Below are 17,755 nucleotides of genomic sequence, written 5' to 3'. Positions count from 1 at the left end.
GTAAAAATAATAATAATAACGTTTTATAAATTAATGTAAAACATGTCATCTCAACTTTAGTTTTACATAAATGGAATTCTTCTTCCTAATATAATGGTTATACATTTTTGATTTACATTATAAAAAAATTATTGGTTACATGAGAAGGAATATTCGCTAAATCGATGGTTGAATGCTGGTATATTTTTGTTAAGTAGCTTGGCATATTTCGATATCACAAGTGCGGTCACGCTGCGCAGCATAAACAATGTTTATTAAACATTTTCCGCGTTTATTTATCAACTAACTATCTAGCTCTCGTGCTTGGTAATTTGCTACCAAAAGCGTCATAAATGAGCAAAATACAGCGCATAAGTGTTTTTCAAAAGGTTTATTTTGTAATTAGGTGATAAGACACCCGCGGTTAGTTGTGCCACCTCACAACGCACATGGAGAATTCTACGGCGTCGCCGTCGAAGACAACGACAACGCCAAAGAAACGTAAGCATAGCGAATACCATGATCCGGATTATGGTTTTGGCTACCATAGCCAAAGTGTCGATACCTCAAAGGAGAAACGCGTTAAGCTAGAGCAAATCTACAACTCAGATGACGAATGTTGTGGTCAGCAGCAGGATGTAGCAATCGATAACTCACCGCGGAGAAAAGATAATGCGGCACAGCTGAAACGTATTGAGGATATTGTGCGAGCTGAATTCCAGAAGGAGTTGAACCTCAAGGAACAGCAGTTGAGCGAGATTGACAGTCGATTACTGCAGGCGCGGCAGCTACTGGACAAGTTACGCTACCAAGTGGTCAGCGAGTACTATAAGAAGCAGCAGGTGTCGCTGTCAGCTGCCGATGTCGCTAGAATACGCTCGAGTGACACATTGTTCGGCGATGGTGCCGAACACAATGGTGCGCAACTAGCATTGCATCCGGCCATCAAGAAGATTGTGGGCAAACGTCCTGCTCCCATTCAATTGCATCTGCCGGAGCGAACAGCCGCCACTTTGGCCAAACAGACAATTCGGCTAAGAAATCCAGCGCACCGACGGGCAGAACGTCGTCGGCAGATGAAAATACGAGAAAAAAGGTATTGTAACGGACCATTCACAGGATAAGGTGAAGAATACGAATGAAGTTAGCTGTGATGAGCAACCTTGCACCAGCAAGCAAGCATACAAGCGTCAACAGGAGCAACTACTGGGAAGGGGACTTGACTCCAGCTCTGTGTCGGCCCTGAATGCCTCGCGCTTAAATAACAAGAATAAATTCCACTTTGTGATAGGCAATACTTCGAAGTACATCGGTGGTTCAGACTATGAACCGCAAGGCAGCCAGGGATTGGCGTACAAGTGGCTGGTCTATGTCCATGCCAAGAATTTGCCTCAGCCAATGGAGACGTATCTTAAAAAAAGTAAGTTAAAGACGTCACAATTGTGTTTGTATTAATTATCCTGTTGCTTTTAGGTACGCTTTCAACTGCATCATTCGTATCGACCCAACGACATTGTGGACGTGCACTCTCCGCCCTTTCAGCTTTCACGTCGGGGCTGGGGAGAGTTTCCCATGCGCATTCAGCTCTACTTCCAGGAAAATTTGCAACAGAAGCCCGTTCAACTAATGCATACGATTGTGCTGGACAAAACAATGTGTGGATTGCACACAATGGGCGGGGAGACCACTGTTGAGGTTTGGCTTCGTGCTGATGCGATTGCTCCACCTGAAACATCTACGACAACAGCACCCGTAACAATCAAGCGAGAGCCACTTACAGCGCCACCTACGTCTGCTTCTGCACCTGCTTTGCATTTGATGGCGGATAGCTCGAAGCCGCGAACGATATCAATAACTCAAAATAAGGAGGAACTCGATGATAATTTATTTGCGTGCATCAATAAGATCGAATTAAGCGACGACATTGAGCAAATTGAGCCCACTGTTCTTGTATCGGAGCCATTGAAGCTTAGCAGCCCTAAAAAAGCACAACCAACACCCGTTACGCCCATCAAAATGCATACCCGCCTCAATTCCATGGATACAACCTTCACTACGCGTTCGCCAGCAGCCAGTCTGAATGCTCACATGTCCTTTAACGGAAATACTTATAGAAATCCGCATGAGCTGCATAATGGACACAATAAGGGCCAAGTAAAGAACGTAGTGTTCCAGAAGGCTGGCAAACTCTACATCATTGATCCACTGCAGTCAAAACTAAAGCAAGCAGCCAAACAGCAATCGCTGCTGAAGCCACAGCTTAGCTTGCTTAAACAGCCGCAGCCAGCGCAGCAGTTGTCGAAGCGGTGGCACATTCTACAGTGTATGCAACATGATCATGGCTATGCCAACATGAGTAGTGACGAGGCACTGTCAATGCCAGTTGTGCCACAAAGCCAACGCCTACGCTTGGAGCAGGTGTTTAATGGCATTCAATTCCAGAGTATGCGCACTGCCGTTGAATTTCTGCTGCGTCGATTGCCATTGACTGGTCTTTCAAGTAGCGAATATGTATTTGGCACTCAGACAATGTCAGCGTTTTTGGTTCAACCTGCCTTGCGTCAACGTTTCTACGAGATTATGCGCGGTCGCCTTTTGTCTCGTTGCATGCGTCATCACCAGCGTTTGCAGCATCTGCATTCAACAGGCAAGGAATACTTTTGGAGCGTACGTGAGATTGTTGCCTTTGCGCGTCTCCATGGCTACACGCCGCCCCTGAAAATGCTTTGTGTTACCCGGGATAAAACAACATCGGCGCCAACTCCTTTATCAGAGCGGGTCCAGCAGCAACTGAAGGAGGAGCCGCATCGACAGTTTCAAACCTTTTGCACTCTTAGCACAAGAACCCGCATAGACAATTGGCTAACTGGAAACGCAAAACGCTTGCAATGCCGTGTTGAACAAGTCGAGGAAATGCAATTAGTCGATGTGCTTGGATTGGATGCATCTACATCGCGAATTTCCAGACCATCAAGCATTCCTCATAATAATCCAAATAACCATCAGATGCTATATTTACCGCCACCGTCGAAACTTGAAGCTGCAACACAGCTTGTGCGCGACATGTGTAAAGATGTTGGCATTGTCCTCGATACGGAGCAGTGTGTACCGGGTGTTTCGCAGTCGTTAGCTCTCACATTGCTAGCCCATGTGTTACAAATGTTTATCGAAAAACTAGTGCGCCGTGCAGCGAGTAATAAGCTGCAGTTGCAGCAGCAGTCACATGCAATAGAGACGCTGCCTCCCGCCGCATCCAACGTGGAGTTAGCCTTATCGCCCTATGATATAGGGCGAGTCATCGCGAAAAGCGATGAGCTCGACTTTCTTGGTAATTGTAATCTTGGTGTGGCCAGCAGGGATAATCAGTCCTAGTCATCGCGATAGATGCCATGTGTTTTGTTGTTACTCGTTTACCTATCGTGTAGTTTCAAATTCTCGGGGATATTATAGTTGTTGATTTATAAGCTATTACTAGTTACAATACGAATGTATTGCGTACATATTTAATTCAAGATTTAAAGTATATTTTTTTACGTCACACTTTCAATAAAATATATTTATATGAAAAAAGGAAAACTCGAATTTTGCCATGGGTTGATGAAAAGAAAATGAGTTTTCTGTTATTGATAGTCAAAATGTTGGGAGTACGTTACTAAATGGTTGGAATTCTTTTCGAATGTTATAGAAATAGAACAAGGCATTTGTTTTTTTTTTTTTTAAGTAAATATACATTTATTTCATTAAATGATTTTTTTGCTTTTCAACAATGTAAATATTCAGCTAATTTTGTTTGTTTTTTTTTTTTGTATTTGTTGTAACGTACACTAAGTTATTGCATTTATGTTTTATGTAATTGTTGTTATATTGTTCTCTGTTGAAACGATCTACATACAATCAATTAAGGTAAATAGTTTAGTATAATTAATGGATACAGATATCATACATATGTATATGTACGTATGCATAGATGTCATTGGATAAAACTAAAAAAAGTAGAAAATTCAATTTGTTATGACAGCAAACCAAAGAGAAGGATGTGTGTTTGAGTTATAATACTTGAATTTATGAAACTAAAGTATATTTGTATTTTGCTTATACATAGTTATATTTCTCATGAGTGTAGAATCACAGCCTTTTCACGAACATTGAACGTTCAAGTTCTGTTCTGTTTGAATTGTCCAGTATTTAAAGATATCGTTTTTTTTTTATTTTTTTGTTTTGTGTGTTTCTTTTTTTATGATATTCGCATACATCATTCATATATTTTGTACGCAAACTTAGTGTTTCAAATTTTTTAATGTTTTTATCAGTTTGTTTTGTTTAATAATAATTGCGTCGCAAGTGCTTCGATTACTCTAATTGATTAGGTGGCTGGCGCTTCATATAATATAGGTAGGCAAATACGTACACACATAGACAGATATACATAATTGCTACTTATGTACAAATAAATATTCATAAATTATGTTAGATATATTTTACATTTCTAAACATACATAATTGTTGTAATTACTTCTCATTGATGCGTTTTAATATTAAGGCAAAGATTGTAACTAAATGTGTTAATAATAATCATTGTATGTTTCTAACAAATATCATTACAAGGAATAATCAATCTAAATTTCTACTAAGTATTTATATGCTTTCAGAATTGAATTTCAGAAACTAGAGAGTTGCAGTTGGTTAACTAAATTAAATTAAACTAAAGTAAATATTAATCGGTGTCGAAAGGCCACATTTTTAAACTGAAAGCACATGTGTATTAAGTATAGGGTTGTGATTTTTCAAGTTCTTTGTGAGTGTCGTTTGTTTCGGTCGCGAATGTTGCAACTTGGCGTTGGATCAGGTTATCGTTGTTATAATCTGATTCTTAGACCCATAATCGGCGATTCTGTAAGAAATTCACAATTAAAAACGATCTAGGCTGGGAGCAAATATAACAATGTATAAATAAAAGGACACAAAATCATAACAAAAATCATAAAATCTTCATGCAATGCTAAGTAAATAATTCATAGTGATAAGATCGTGCAAAAGCTACTACGAGATTGAACTTTTTCTATATATTTTGTGCCTTTTACCTATAGATTGATGAGGCTGACGTCGAGCGCGACCATGTAACTAACAAACCCTCACCTCTGCTGCGCTCACGTTTGCTCTGTAGGATGACTTTGGTGCTGTCGTCGGGACAGAAGGTGGTGCGTAGTGTTGTCAGGAGCAGTCTATAAGGCAGAGTGGAACGATTTTAATATGTCTATAAAGAAAATACTTAAATAAGAATTACTTACCGAGGAAGCACAGCAACCACAGTGGAAAGTAGGATAACCAGCCAATGAACTGAAGAAGCAAAGCACTTAAAGATCACCCAGTAGGTGGAGGGCAGTCCAAAGCATTTGACACACATCGAGTTGTACACAACAGAGAATATATAGAACGAGCCTAGGCTGACCACTATCGAAATGACATGTAGCACCGTCTGCAACGCCACATAATATGAGCATGATTGAGGTTGTACAATTTATGTTAAACTTACCCATGAACGGATCTCAATGCCGCAGTGTACTAAATTGACAAATAGACAACTTGCCGTGATTGTGGTACCGAATTCCCAGATTCCCACATCACTTTCCGCATAGGCGCATAGAGCCACAAAGAATATGACAAGGGATTGATAGAGGGCATCCAGTAATATCACCCAAAAGTCATGTGGCCTGTAGACAAGGCCCACCCGACCCTACAAAATTAATGTTCATTATTATTTTCATATTTGATAAATTACGTTTTGCGATTTACATTTTTATAAAGATATGGGTTCTTTAACAACAAGTCCTCCGGTACTCGATTATCGTAAACACCAATCGCCAGGGGCGGCAGTGAAGTGAAGAGTAAGTTATACAGCATTAGGTACATTTGATCCATCATCACAGCTCCTGAGAAGCCGCAGTACAATTGATACCAGAATATTAGAAAAACGAATGTCTGAAAAGCAAGAGTCAGTTAATTGATAAGAATACGAATTAGTCACAGTATATCAAATGTGCTGCATACCGCATTCTTGTAAAAAAAGTAGAGTATCATGCGGGCAAGGCGATCATAGCACCAGTATCCATGCGAGAGCAGAAGGCGTTCCAGATAACGGAAGCGTGAAAGTGTAAAATCGGCGGCCATCACAGCTTGCATTCCCTCCTGGCCAGAGATGCCCACACCTACATCGGCCATCTGTATCATGGAGACGTCGTTGGCACCATCACCAATGGCAAGTGTGCGCAGATTGAGCTCCTCCTTCACCACCTTGACTAGATACGCCTTTTGCAGTGGCGTCGATCGACAGCAGAGCACCGAAGCGCATCCTTTGGCAAGCTTAAGGAAGGGCAGAATAAGCTTCGACCTACAAGAGAAAAATGTTTAATTGAAGCCGTTGATCAGGTTTAAAAAGTACGTTCAACATACTTGGAATCTAGAATAAAGGTAAGCGTCTTGCCATCTACAACCAGAGCTCGTGGCTTGCTGCGAGGTGCTAAGCTATAACCTGTCGAATTTGTCGCTTTTGCATTCCTCAAATCCGTCAGATAGAAATTAATTGCCGTCTCAGCAGCATCCCGGGAGCGAGCAGTTAATCTAAAAGTGTAAATTAAAATGTAATCCATTGTTGTCATTGGGTTAAGATTGATCACTCACTTGATCAGCTCCATTTGCTGGGTGAAGAGCTTTGCCGAGTAAGCAATATTTATGGCTGTCTCCGGTTTGTCACCAGTTAGTACCCACACGGAAATGCCCGCCGATAGCAGGGCAGCTATCGTCTCGGGCACACCATCCTGCAAGCGATCCTCAATGCCAGTTGCGCCAAGCAGCGTCAGATTGCTCTCTAGCTTGGCGAATGAATCTCGCAGTCGTCGCTCACGATTCTCCAAAGACATTTCAATTTCCTGGTGGCGTGCCCACCAATCCGTATAATCGGATGCATTTAGGGTACGCTTCGCCATCACCAAGATTCGTAGACCCTCCCTCGCATAGCGATCTAGTTGCTGTTGCGTCTGCTCACGCAGAATACCTTAAAGAGCACATATTTAGCAAATGTTGATAATTATTCCATTATTGTTGCCACATACCTTCGGGACTGTTCTGAGCACAGGGTGCCAGGATAGGCATGATGGTGCTATCCGCACCCTTGGTGTAGAGCACTATCTCTTGGGTGCCTGTTTGACGGACCACAATGGACATGCACTTCCGACTGGAGTCGAAGGGCAGTATCTTGAGTATCTCATACTCAACTGTGGCCGCTGCCGATGGCATGCTCACCAAGATGTGGTTGGGACTACGATTTAGCAGACAGCAGTCGTAGCTATAAGCGGCATTGACCAGCGCTAGTTCATCGGGACTCTCGGCCTCATACAGAGGACGTCCATCGGCGGTTCTATAAAAAGTTTGCGTCTTCGTTTGGCTGTAACAAGAAATGCAAGAGGTTTCATTTGGTAAAATGGAAATGTAAGCTAGTCGGTTAAAAACTCACTTGATCTTGAGACGCTTGCCTTGTGTCTTGGCATTCAGAAATGTAGCGAGGCTAGTGATCTTGGAATTGATCACAGCCTTGGCTCGGCCCGTCGGTGAAATGCTGTTCGAGATCGCCTTGTTCTTCATCGGCGGCGAAGGCGATTCCGAATTGGGCGTGGACTCTGGCGAACTGCTGATCGGCGACAGCGTTGGCTGATGGCTCTGTGCGGGCATGGCGAAGAGCAGATTGGGCGGTGGTGATGGTGTCACAGATCGCGACTCGGCCAGCCGTGTATATCGATCCGCTGGCATAACCATTGCTGCCGGCTGTGGTCCACCATTTATTATGGTTGTGGTCGTCGTCGTCGTTGTGGTGGTCAGCAGTTTGCTCCGTGAGCGCACATGCTTCAGGGGAGTTGTCGTGGTATTGACGACTGCCGGTGTGCTGCCACTCTGGTTAAGCTCAATAAAGCCGCTGGCATTCATGAGGTCACGATGCGGCCCAGCACTCACAATCACTGTGTTGCAAATGGCCATCACGACCATGAATTCCTGAATCCGCTGAGCGTTTGTTGTCAGATATGTGCCCCCGCCCAATTGCGTCATGTCATCGACCAGCGTCTCGTTGGGTATCAGCGGAGGAGCCGGCGCTCCCGGCTTGGCGTACAATTTCTCCAGCTCAGAGGGCGGATGATTGTAATCGGCACCGTTGACCACGCAGCGTCGAAATATCATTTTGTTCTCGGTAAGTGTACCCGTCTTATCCGAGAAGATATGTTGTATCTGGCCGAGTTCCTCGGTGATGTTCATGGCACGGCACTCCGTCTGTTTGTTGGTGTCCGCGTCATACAGATCGATGTTGTTGTGTATGTGAAACACCTGCAGTATCTTGCAGAGCTCAATGGTCACGTACAGCGAAAGCGGTATCATCACCTGCAGAATGATGATGTACGTCCAAAAGGTGAGCATGCCCTCATAGGGAGGGTTCACCGTGAACGGCAGATAGGGCACGGGAAAGTTAACAAAGGAGCGCAGCCACATGGTGCAGCCGATGGCGCCAACAACGCAAAGGATCAACAATATTATCACACACCTGTGACGAGAATAAATGATAAATTATGTTACTAAATTTATTAAGTAATTGCATTGATGAACAGACTGGCAATAATAATAACTCTACTATAGATCTGCTTTGATATATTCTAAACCGGTAAATTTTAGAAATGAAATATAATAATCAACTTAAAATTAGAAGATAATAATAAGATACATTTTTCTTCTACTCTTTTGAAGTGTCTTTTACAGACTTCCATCAAATTGAACGTTACTATAAGAATTAGTATATAAAAGTGGAAAAAATTTGTATGTAAATGTTTCAGAAAAGATTTACGCTCAACGTTTGTTTTAAGATTATGTTTTTCCCCTCTTTTTAATATGCTTTTGGAAAGTCATCACTATATCTTATATGTATTAGATGAAGCTAAAATTTAAGTTTATCGGTTCATTTTTTGGGCATACCAAAGCGTATGCATCTGTTTTGATTTGTGTATTTCTTTTCGGTATTTCTGGTATTTCGTTATATGTATTTGTACATACCATATCACATCAATATTCATTTGCTGTTCCACCTGGGAGCGCTTGTACCTTGGACCACTGTTATTCAGCATGGACTTTGTTTCATGCCCGGCATAGACAACAATGCCTTCGACATAGTCCGTATTCTAAAATACCAAAACATATTAAATTTATAAACAAAGCCGATGCACGCAGCATTTGGAATTTACCTTCAGTCTGCTTTCTCTTAACAAAAGGCACTCGGTCGATATGGGTACACGCTCTCCAGTTGGATGTATTAAGGCCCCATGGAATCTATACAGTTTTGTTGTTGGTGCATCCGCCTCCACGCAGCTCATAAACTTGCTGGGCAAAAATATATTCTGCATTTCCGTAAAGCCACGTACTACCTGCCAATTATATAAAATGCCATTAAGAAATGAATTTCATATCTCTCACGTAGACGTAGATGAATGTTGAAGAGTCAGCAATAGGTAGAGATAACCTAATGCCTTCTCCTCCATCGCCTTCTCCTCAACCATTACCACTGTCACCAGCAATTCACATACCTCACGGCGTTTCAGATTTGTTTCGCCATCCAAGTCGCATGTGTCAATATAGCAGACCCCTTGGGGGTCACTCGTGCGCAGCAGCAGAATGTCGGCGGGCACCGTCTCGTTGTTCGACAGATGGACTATATCGCCGACACGCAAATCTTGCCATTTGATTCGTTTATAGTGCTCCGTTTCTCTGAAGAGATCAAAGATTAACGATCATTAGTTTGCGTAATGTGATCATAAATACTATACTTAAGGTATCTCTAATTGTTTTCAAGTGCAAGAAGAATCGTTGATATAAGCAAGTATGTTGAATCATGGAAAACAAAATAATTCATTGGAATTACTCATTGAAATCAAGTAATTGCTCTTTTATGTTTCGTAGTTTTTAATTGTTATCTACTTAATCACCTGGTTTAACTATCTGAAGAAGTGCGTGAAGCATTAAAGAACATTTCCTATATGACTACATATGTCTGCCTGTGCGATGATGTTCATTTAATTGTTCTCTTAATTTTAAAGAAGCATATATATATCTTAACTATATCATATAAAGCAAACGATGTTATATAATCTGATCTGTATCGCTAGCATATAATATTTCAAATTTATATCTATAAATATTCTTTAAATCTTTGAACTAAATTTCATTCGTTATATTGAATTCGAATTAAACCTGTGAAGCCATTCCAATCACTTCAATAATAAAAATTAATCTAATCATATAAGAACACATTTTTTCACCTCAATCATTTCTATAGTCATTCGTTAAATATCGCTGCGATTCTATACGTGAGTCGCATCAGAGAGGGAAATGACGTGCTTCTCGAGAGCTTAGTTTATTCGAATTAGTCAGCAAAGTATTATGCGAAACGCAGTATTAGAGATACTTAGATGTTATATAGCCTGTCATGCACAACATTAATGATTGTCCAATTCAACTGTCAATTATTCATATTGTCATATGAGGCCACGCAAGATAATTTGCATGCGAGTAGAAGTGAACGGAAATGGGATTCGATAGGACGGCAACGGAAGGGGAATAGGATACTGTCCACAATATTGATAGACAGCTGGGTAAATAGAGTCAAGGCCAACCCCATTAGAGATAGCGAAGTGAACGAAGTGCTTGGTAAAGTAACAAGAAAATTGCAGAATATAGTAATAGTTTGGGCAAGGCTAACGTGCCTCCCCTTTCCCTTTCCCTTTTCCCCATTTCCCTTTCCCATTACCCATGCTAAGCCAGGTCAGCGGATCGGGTCCTGCTGCCGTGGCGACCTTGAATCATGCTGAAAGCTTACAAAATGGCCGACCCTGCCTAGCCAGGATTCCGACTCGTAATGAAATGATGGCGTCATGCGGTTGTCATGCAGCTACTTAGATATTTATGAAAGAAACGTCACAGGGCCAGGTCGGATTCGCTTTAGTTGAAGTTCACTTTGCAAATTGTTATGGCAAAGCAGGGAAGCTCGGCTGCCAGATACTCCACAGCATAATGAATAAGAATTTTATAAACCTCGAATTCTTTTAATTACTCGACATTCAGGTAACAACAAGAATGATTTTTGGTAAGCTTTTAGAATATTAAAATTAAATATTGATTTGGATATTTGATTTTTTGGTTCGTTTACGTTACCAAAGGTTCTATAGACATTTTGATGTTTACAGGATATACAAATGTAATTTACGACAAGCTTCGCGTGTCAGGGGTAAACCGATCCGATCCTGACCCGACGTCCTGCTGCCTGTCAGTACTGACTGCCTAGCTGCCTGGCATTCGTGTTCGCCATGTCCTTGCCTTGCTTGAATTTCAGATTGCTGTTATAAAATGACAGCTCCCCCACATGACCCTAAAGCCTGCTCCCAATCCCGCGCATTCAATAAATGTCGGCGAGGTGGGAGAATGACAATGCGGATATGCGTGGACTTCCATTGTCGGCCGGTGAAAGTCTTTGCCATCATTTTAATTGGGTCATTAGCGAGATTGCATATTCTAACACAATTTACCGACCACTCCGACACACTAACACACACACACACACACACACACACACACATGCATTGTGTCTTTGTATTGTAATTATAAAAGTATAGTTCTGTTTATTGCTATTGTTGGTTTGGTTCTTTCATTTAACAGTAATTTTCTAATTGCATTACACGAGAATCATGCACAAAGTTGTGTCTTGCTTTGTTTACCCGTTTTCATTTTAATAATAAGCATTATTTTTTAGTTTCATGAATTATTTTCAATTAACTGAATTCAAGACATTATCTGGTCTGCGTTCAACCTGCCCGATAAGATATCATATTGCGGCCGTCTTTCTCAAGAAGTGTATTCCTGTTTGTGTCGACACCTTCGCATCATAAATTTAATCATATTTATTATTATTTTTATTTTTTACGGCACGTCAATCAATTGCTGATATAAGGAATGCAGTTTACAGCATAATGAATGAATGATGCAATTTCCATTTACAACATAGTGAAATATGAATGCGAGCAAATGTGATTCAACTATGTAATATTGTAAGAGTCGAAAGTTTGATAGTCATCGACAATCAATTCTTCTTCAAGAATATCGTAGACTTTTATTCCGATATCGTTTCATGGGTTTTCTTTTCATTCAACAATACAACTACCTTTGAATTGATATTTTTAGGCTACTTGAAAAATTGTTGATCATGTTTAATCTTTGCCAATGAACCTATCCTATCTGTTAGTGTTTGTTTCGCTTTCATTTCATTTCATGTCAGATTCTTTGGCACTGACTCAAGCTGAAACTCGAACTAAAATTAACACACCTCTCGCATGAGTGTTTCACTTTCACTCGGGATGTGGGTCAAGCTCTCGTCGCGTCGTGTCGCTAGTCCACAGCAGATACGGTACATATGTAAATATCGATGCATAAACCTTGAGATCGAGGGAATGCGGGACTACTGTAATCAAGGTGACAACTGGGGCGGGCGCGTGACAAGCCATTTGTAAGTGTCAAGTCGATTAACAAGGCTGTCCGCCGATTCACCTACCAGACATAACGAACTTTGCTTTAAGGCAGATACGAAGAGACACGACTTGTGCCATGACTAAATGGAAGGAAATAAGTTTAGTAAATTTCTAGGTTTCTTGCATGTCATCTAATTGGCCCAAAAGGCGACATTTATTTACCAACATCGAAGGCAGCGCCAAAGTTGCTGAATGTTGAATCTTTGATGAGTTGCCTCAATTTATGGGGCGTTTGAGTGAAATGCAAAATTAATGCGACTTTAACTCGATGATAATGGTCCCGTTGATTGCTAAATTATTTGCAAAACAAACGCGACGCAAACCGAAAGCGAAACTCACGCAAATCCGCCATTTCGTACTTGATTTTTTATCTTCTCCCCCGCATTCCTTCAACAACCGTATTACATTATGGATGAGGTCTTAACCGCCTGTGGGGCTATCTCGGGACTACGCAGTTCTTTTATTATTCATCACCTGCAGATGATGCCGTCTACGTTTAAGTCTACGGTCTGACCCTTTCATAAGCTAGGCGAGCCCGTCTGGCCACCCAAAAACAAAAAGGTTTTACCCAAATGAAAATTCCCTTCATTAAACGTGCTAACTGCATCAATCACTTCTGTTAACACTGATCCGCCCCGTGTCGACGGATTGCCAAGGTTTTTATTCAAATTAAATAAATAATTGCAGGGATTTTCTTGCGATTTTTATTCATTTCAGAAGAGTGAAATAAATTCGGAGTGAGGGAATCTTAAAGGATACAAACTAACTTGGTGTTTGATTTTGTTACTGTGGCTCGTTGTAAGTCCGATTACGTGCTAAATTTTTGAATATATTCCCACAATACATTTCTTTGGATATCCCCAAGTTAATGTTTCTCAACATCTACGATATTACATTAAGGCACGCAGCTGCGTTGTACTCTTTATTCTAGCCTTTCCCCATCTTGTATGTGGACATGCACCACATACACACTTAGAAATTTATGTTAGTTAAAGTGGGTCATGTGGGCTGGATACTGTTATTGTTATTACTATGCGTTCTAAGAACGTCAGGACGAACGTTTACTTAAGGTTCATTTAACGCAGCCAGAAGTAAGCACATGCGCATGGCTATGGTTAAGGTTCAGAGCACGAGTCAATAAAATAGCCATAGCTAAGGTAAGTAAAGACTATAAACGCAGTTTCGGCTGAAATCCCCAGAGGGCTAAGTAAACATTAGCCCTATATTGACCAGGCGATAGTTATGTTATAGACATTGGTTGTAGGCCGAAACTCCCTCAGGCTAGACAGTAGATATTGAACACCTTCTAGCGCTGAGCCTTGACTTTGGGCAACCGGGGACCATATCGACCCAACACCAACACGTATGATAGATGTAATGAGCTGATAGCGAGGGTAAACCCGAAAGCAGCCGAGATGGCTGATTGTTGGGAAAGCCAGAGCACAGCAGGAGGGACTTCATTCGGTTTATACTAAATTAGCACATATTTAATGGGTATGCGCAGTCAGCAGAGCATTAATTGGGCTGATCCATTCCATTCCCATTTACATAAACACACACACTATAAACATATCATATTTGCCTAGGCAATTAGGGCAATGTCAACTGGTGCAAAATAATTATGCCGTGTCATGTCTAAGTTCAGAGCCGAGAGATGATGAATATTAGGAAATTACGGAGTGAAAGCAATAAAGCCAGTTAAATGCGTAGTAAGAGTTGGTTTGTTAGAATATTAACTCATCGCAGAAATGTACAATTTATATTTTAAAGTGTAATACGATGGATACACAAAAACATAATCACACTCTCTTAGTTATGCTCAATACTGTACAATACTCTCTTGATATTTTGTACTTTATAAATCCTTCCTTAAAATGCATGAATCATTCATGAACGAAAACATCAATAAATCTGGTGCTTGTACAAGGTGCGTTCCAAAGTAAACAGGACTTTTAACAAAAAGACAGAACAAATAGGTTTCTCGGCAAAATCAATTTATATTATTCAAAATAGTTTCCTTCTGCTTTAATACAGCTTTTTGCACGGTCCAAAAGCATGTCGAACGAGTGTTTTAGCTCGTTGCCCGGTATGGCCTCCAGTATGCCGGTGCAAGCCGTTTGAATGGCCTCGACGTCTGCATAACGCCTTCCTTTCATCGGCAAATGCATTATTCCGAAAAGGTAGAAGTCGCACGGTGCCATATCAGGTGAATACGGGGAGTGGTTGATGGTTAAAATGTGATTTTTGGTCAAATAGTCGGTCCTTCGAATGTTGAATTCAGAACAATTTTTGGACGTCAGTCAATTTGTGCGGAACAAACCGTGCACACACCTTTGAAAGCCCAAATGTTCGGTCAAAATGCGATAAATCGATGTTTCGGAGATGTTTCCATAAATTTCAATGATGATTTCGGCTGATTTTTTATGAATTCACGCACAGTTTCGATGGAATTTTCGGTTATCGCGGATTTTGGTTGGCCCACATGTTCATCGTCATTTATGTCCTCACGATCACTTTGAAAACGTTGAAACCACTCGTCCACTCTGCTACGGGATAGGCAACCATCGCCATTAACTTGTTTCGTCAATTGAAACGTTTCGGTAAAAGTTTTAAAACAAAATTTAATGTTGGCTCTTTGTTCGAAGCTCATTTTCGCACCGATGACAAAAACATACTGACACTTAAAACGCAATAACTTCACTTCCAATAGATGAAATGTCATGGAATTTTTACTGGAAGTCGATAAAGGATAGCAGATTCTAACGCACTAGTTGATATATAGATGGCACCACTAGATGGCACTAGATTCAAAAAGTCCTGTTTACTTTGGAACGCACCATGTACATTGTTAACACTCATAAAAGTTAGAGCCACAAATTCAAAATAATATGTTTAACATGTTTAACATATTACTTAATATTATTATTACATATGATTAATGAAAACAGAATGCAACGAAATGCTTCCTGGTAGAACAATTAAATGTGTTACAATAAATCGCGCAGTAAGATTTTGTAATACATTTTATAAGTTTGCCCACCTGCATTTCGCTTTTTCTGCCTCCCTCAAATCCAAACAAATCGCAAAGCACTGCAAAATGAATTCGATTGCGGCGCTTCATTAACTTGGCCAAAAGCAGCCGCGCATGAATCAATCATGTAAACGCCATTCGGGCACTTGTCCATTTCCCCCAAAAAGATGGGGGCGGTGGGCGTTACAGTTTTGCTTTACTGAAGCCGTTAGACCTATTTCAGCCCCTCCCACTTGCCCACCCTCCGCTTGCTACGATCAACGATTCCTGCAATTCAAACGCGTTCGAAATGAAAAGACAATTTTGCCATATAATTAGCTTGTTGCACGCAATGTTGGGGCAACACTGGCAATAGGCAGACTAACGGTCGCGACGGTGGCAAAGGGGAAGCAGAAGGGGGAGAGGGGTGGAGTAGGAAGAGACCAAGCCAGACAAGCATTCACATATGGAGACAATTATCGTTGGACCTTCCCCAGTTCGATTGAGCGTCCAAATTAATAATTAATAACGTAGTCTCTCAGTGGTCAGTGCTTGATTTGTTGTTGTTGTCGATGGCAATGTTTGGTGGAATGTTGGCGCAACCCATGCGCAATTACCACAACACCAATAACAATAACAACAAAGTAAGAAAGGTCAATTATTGGGAAAGGCCAACTTTTGCTTGCCAGTAATGAGTGAATGCCCATTGACAGACTTCTGATTATGGGTCTCTAGAGCAATTCGCTGTTTACGAGAGAGCGAGAAAGAGAGAGAAAGGGAGACCTTTTCGTGTCCATTTGACTTTTCGGTGGCACCTGGAAGTTGTGAGTTGAATGCCTGTGGAAATTCCCCTATCTTCAATGTGGAGCGCATATCTGAGTATCTGTATCTAACAAAATTGACATCAGTTTGCACTTTTCAAAATTACAAATAGTAGTACAAAATTTACACCAATATGAAGATGCAAATACCCTGTAAACAAAGTTGTAGTTTCATTGAAATAAACTAATGGTAATCGTATTTATGTTACTACAGTTCAATTGATATACCTCAGAGGTCAAATAAGCAATTTAATTGTTTGCATTGCTCTCGATTATATACATACACGTACATAATCAACATATGTATGCACCACTTTGGGAGCCTCTAATGGAAATAGAAATAGTCCAACTCTGTATATGGACTGTCTGTATAGAAAACTTACAAATGGGGGCCTTTGTTCAAGCAAGTTCAATCACGGGTTGAAACTAACAATTAGTGTCATTCAGACACTGAACAACATGCGTTATTCTCTGAAGTGTACACGAGTATGTTTTGAGAAAGGAAGGGAGGGTCTTTAAAAAAGATTAGGAAATAATCAGTTGAGACCGAGTTGAGCACAATTATAACGAATATGTAAAATGCAGACATTACAATGATTATTAAATGTTAAAACTGAGATTGCAAGCTGAAATCAGATTTACAGATTAAAATACAATCAATCTACGGAAGTAGTCTTCTATCTTATTAAAAGTATTTCGAAATAAATATTACAAGTATTTTTGGAATGTGAGAAGCGAAGACCTCAACACGATATTGAGTGAATGAAGCAAGTGATATAATATTTGATCGTTTTGAAATCTTGAAAGTATGCCACTCAGCTACAGTTGTAGCTATTATATCTAGATATACTATATGAATGACTTTGATCTGATGACAACATGGGTGTTGTGTTAATATTATAACAGGTGCAAACTCGAGACGATAAACCACTCGAGTTACGAGACCGAGATGGCATAGCTTGACTGACATTTGTCGGATACTTGTCAATAATCCACGTAGTCGATGTAAGTTCTAAATGATCACGAATGTAAGTACTTAATGGAATGTGAATCTTGGAAGAACCATATACATATCCATATGTACGTACATATGCATCTTCTCATCGTCTGTTGCACGTCGAAAGACAAACACCAAAGTCGGCCAAGAGTGATAATGGTCGCGGATTTGTTAACACAGCCATTAGACAGCCGGACTTGAACTCGTTGTCTCTGTACTCGTAAATGAAACTTTAAAAGCCGCCGACTGAGTTCTGACCAGATAGCTGCAGATAGCCCAAGAACATCAACTCCAGCTGACAGCACAGCGCCAAGTTTTCAAGCGTCAGCAAAAGCTGAACTGA

General features: G+C 40.8%; 2 protein-coding genes across 5 annotated transcripts in view; one reads left to right on the top strand and one right to left on the bottom strand.

Moving 5' to 3' along the window:
* The first annotated feature begins 62 nt into the window (after positions 1-62).
* Positions 63-3,661, top strand: LOC132798705 (uncharacterized). The gene is given in 2 exon segments (XM_060810661.1): positions 63-1,070; positions 1,072-3,661. Coding segments are annotated over 2 exon segments (2,922 nt in total). The 5' UTR covers positions 63-428; the 3' UTR covers positions 3,352-3,661.
* Positions 3,662-3,760: 99 nt separating this feature from the next.
* Positions 3,761-17,755, bottom strand: part of LOC132798701 (phospholipid-transporting ATPase VA) — a 30,689-nt gene continuing 16,694 nt past the window's right edge. For 3 of the 4 annotated variants that reach the window (XM_060810654.1, XM_060810656.1, XM_060810655.1), the window contains 13 exons: positions 9,594-9,774; positions 9,255-9,434; positions 9,067-9,191; positions 7,490-8,563; positions 7,089-7,420; positions 6,658-7,030; positions 6,430-6,597; positions 6,028-6,367; positions 5,773-5,958; positions 5,513-5,713; positions 5,268-5,455; positions 5,061-5,201; positions 3,761-4,870 (listed from right to left, as the gene is read on the bottom strand). In XM_060810654.1, coding sequence (XP_060666637.1) covers positions 4,822-4,870; positions 5,061-5,201; positions 5,268-5,455; positions 5,513-5,713; positions 5,773-5,958; positions 6,028-6,367; positions 6,430-6,597; positions 6,658-7,030; positions 7,089-7,420; positions 7,490-8,563; positions 9,067-9,191; positions 9,255-9,434; positions 9,594-9,774 — 3,538 coding nt within the window. In that variant the 3' untranslated portion in view covers positions 3,761-4,821. The remainder of the gene's footprint in view (positions 4,871-5,060; positions 5,202-5,267; positions 5,456-5,512; positions 5,714-5,772; positions 5,959-6,027; positions 6,368-6,429; positions 6,598-6,657; positions 7,031-7,088; positions 7,421-7,489; positions 8,564-9,066; positions 9,192-9,254; positions 9,435-9,593; positions 9,775-17,755) is intronic. The other variant, XM_060810657.1, reaches the window with a different exon arrangement.

Source organism: Drosophila nasuta, chromosome 2L (assembly GCF_023558535.2).
Source record: "Drosophila nasuta strain 15112-1781.00 chromosome 2L, ASM2355853v1, whole genome shotgun sequence".
Lineage (NCBI taxonomy): Eukaryota > Metazoa > Arthropoda > Insecta > Diptera > Drosophilidae > Drosophila > Drosophila nasuta.
The sequence above is the reverse complement of the archived record's forward strand: the minus strand, read 5'-3'. Positions and strand labels throughout refer to the sequence as shown.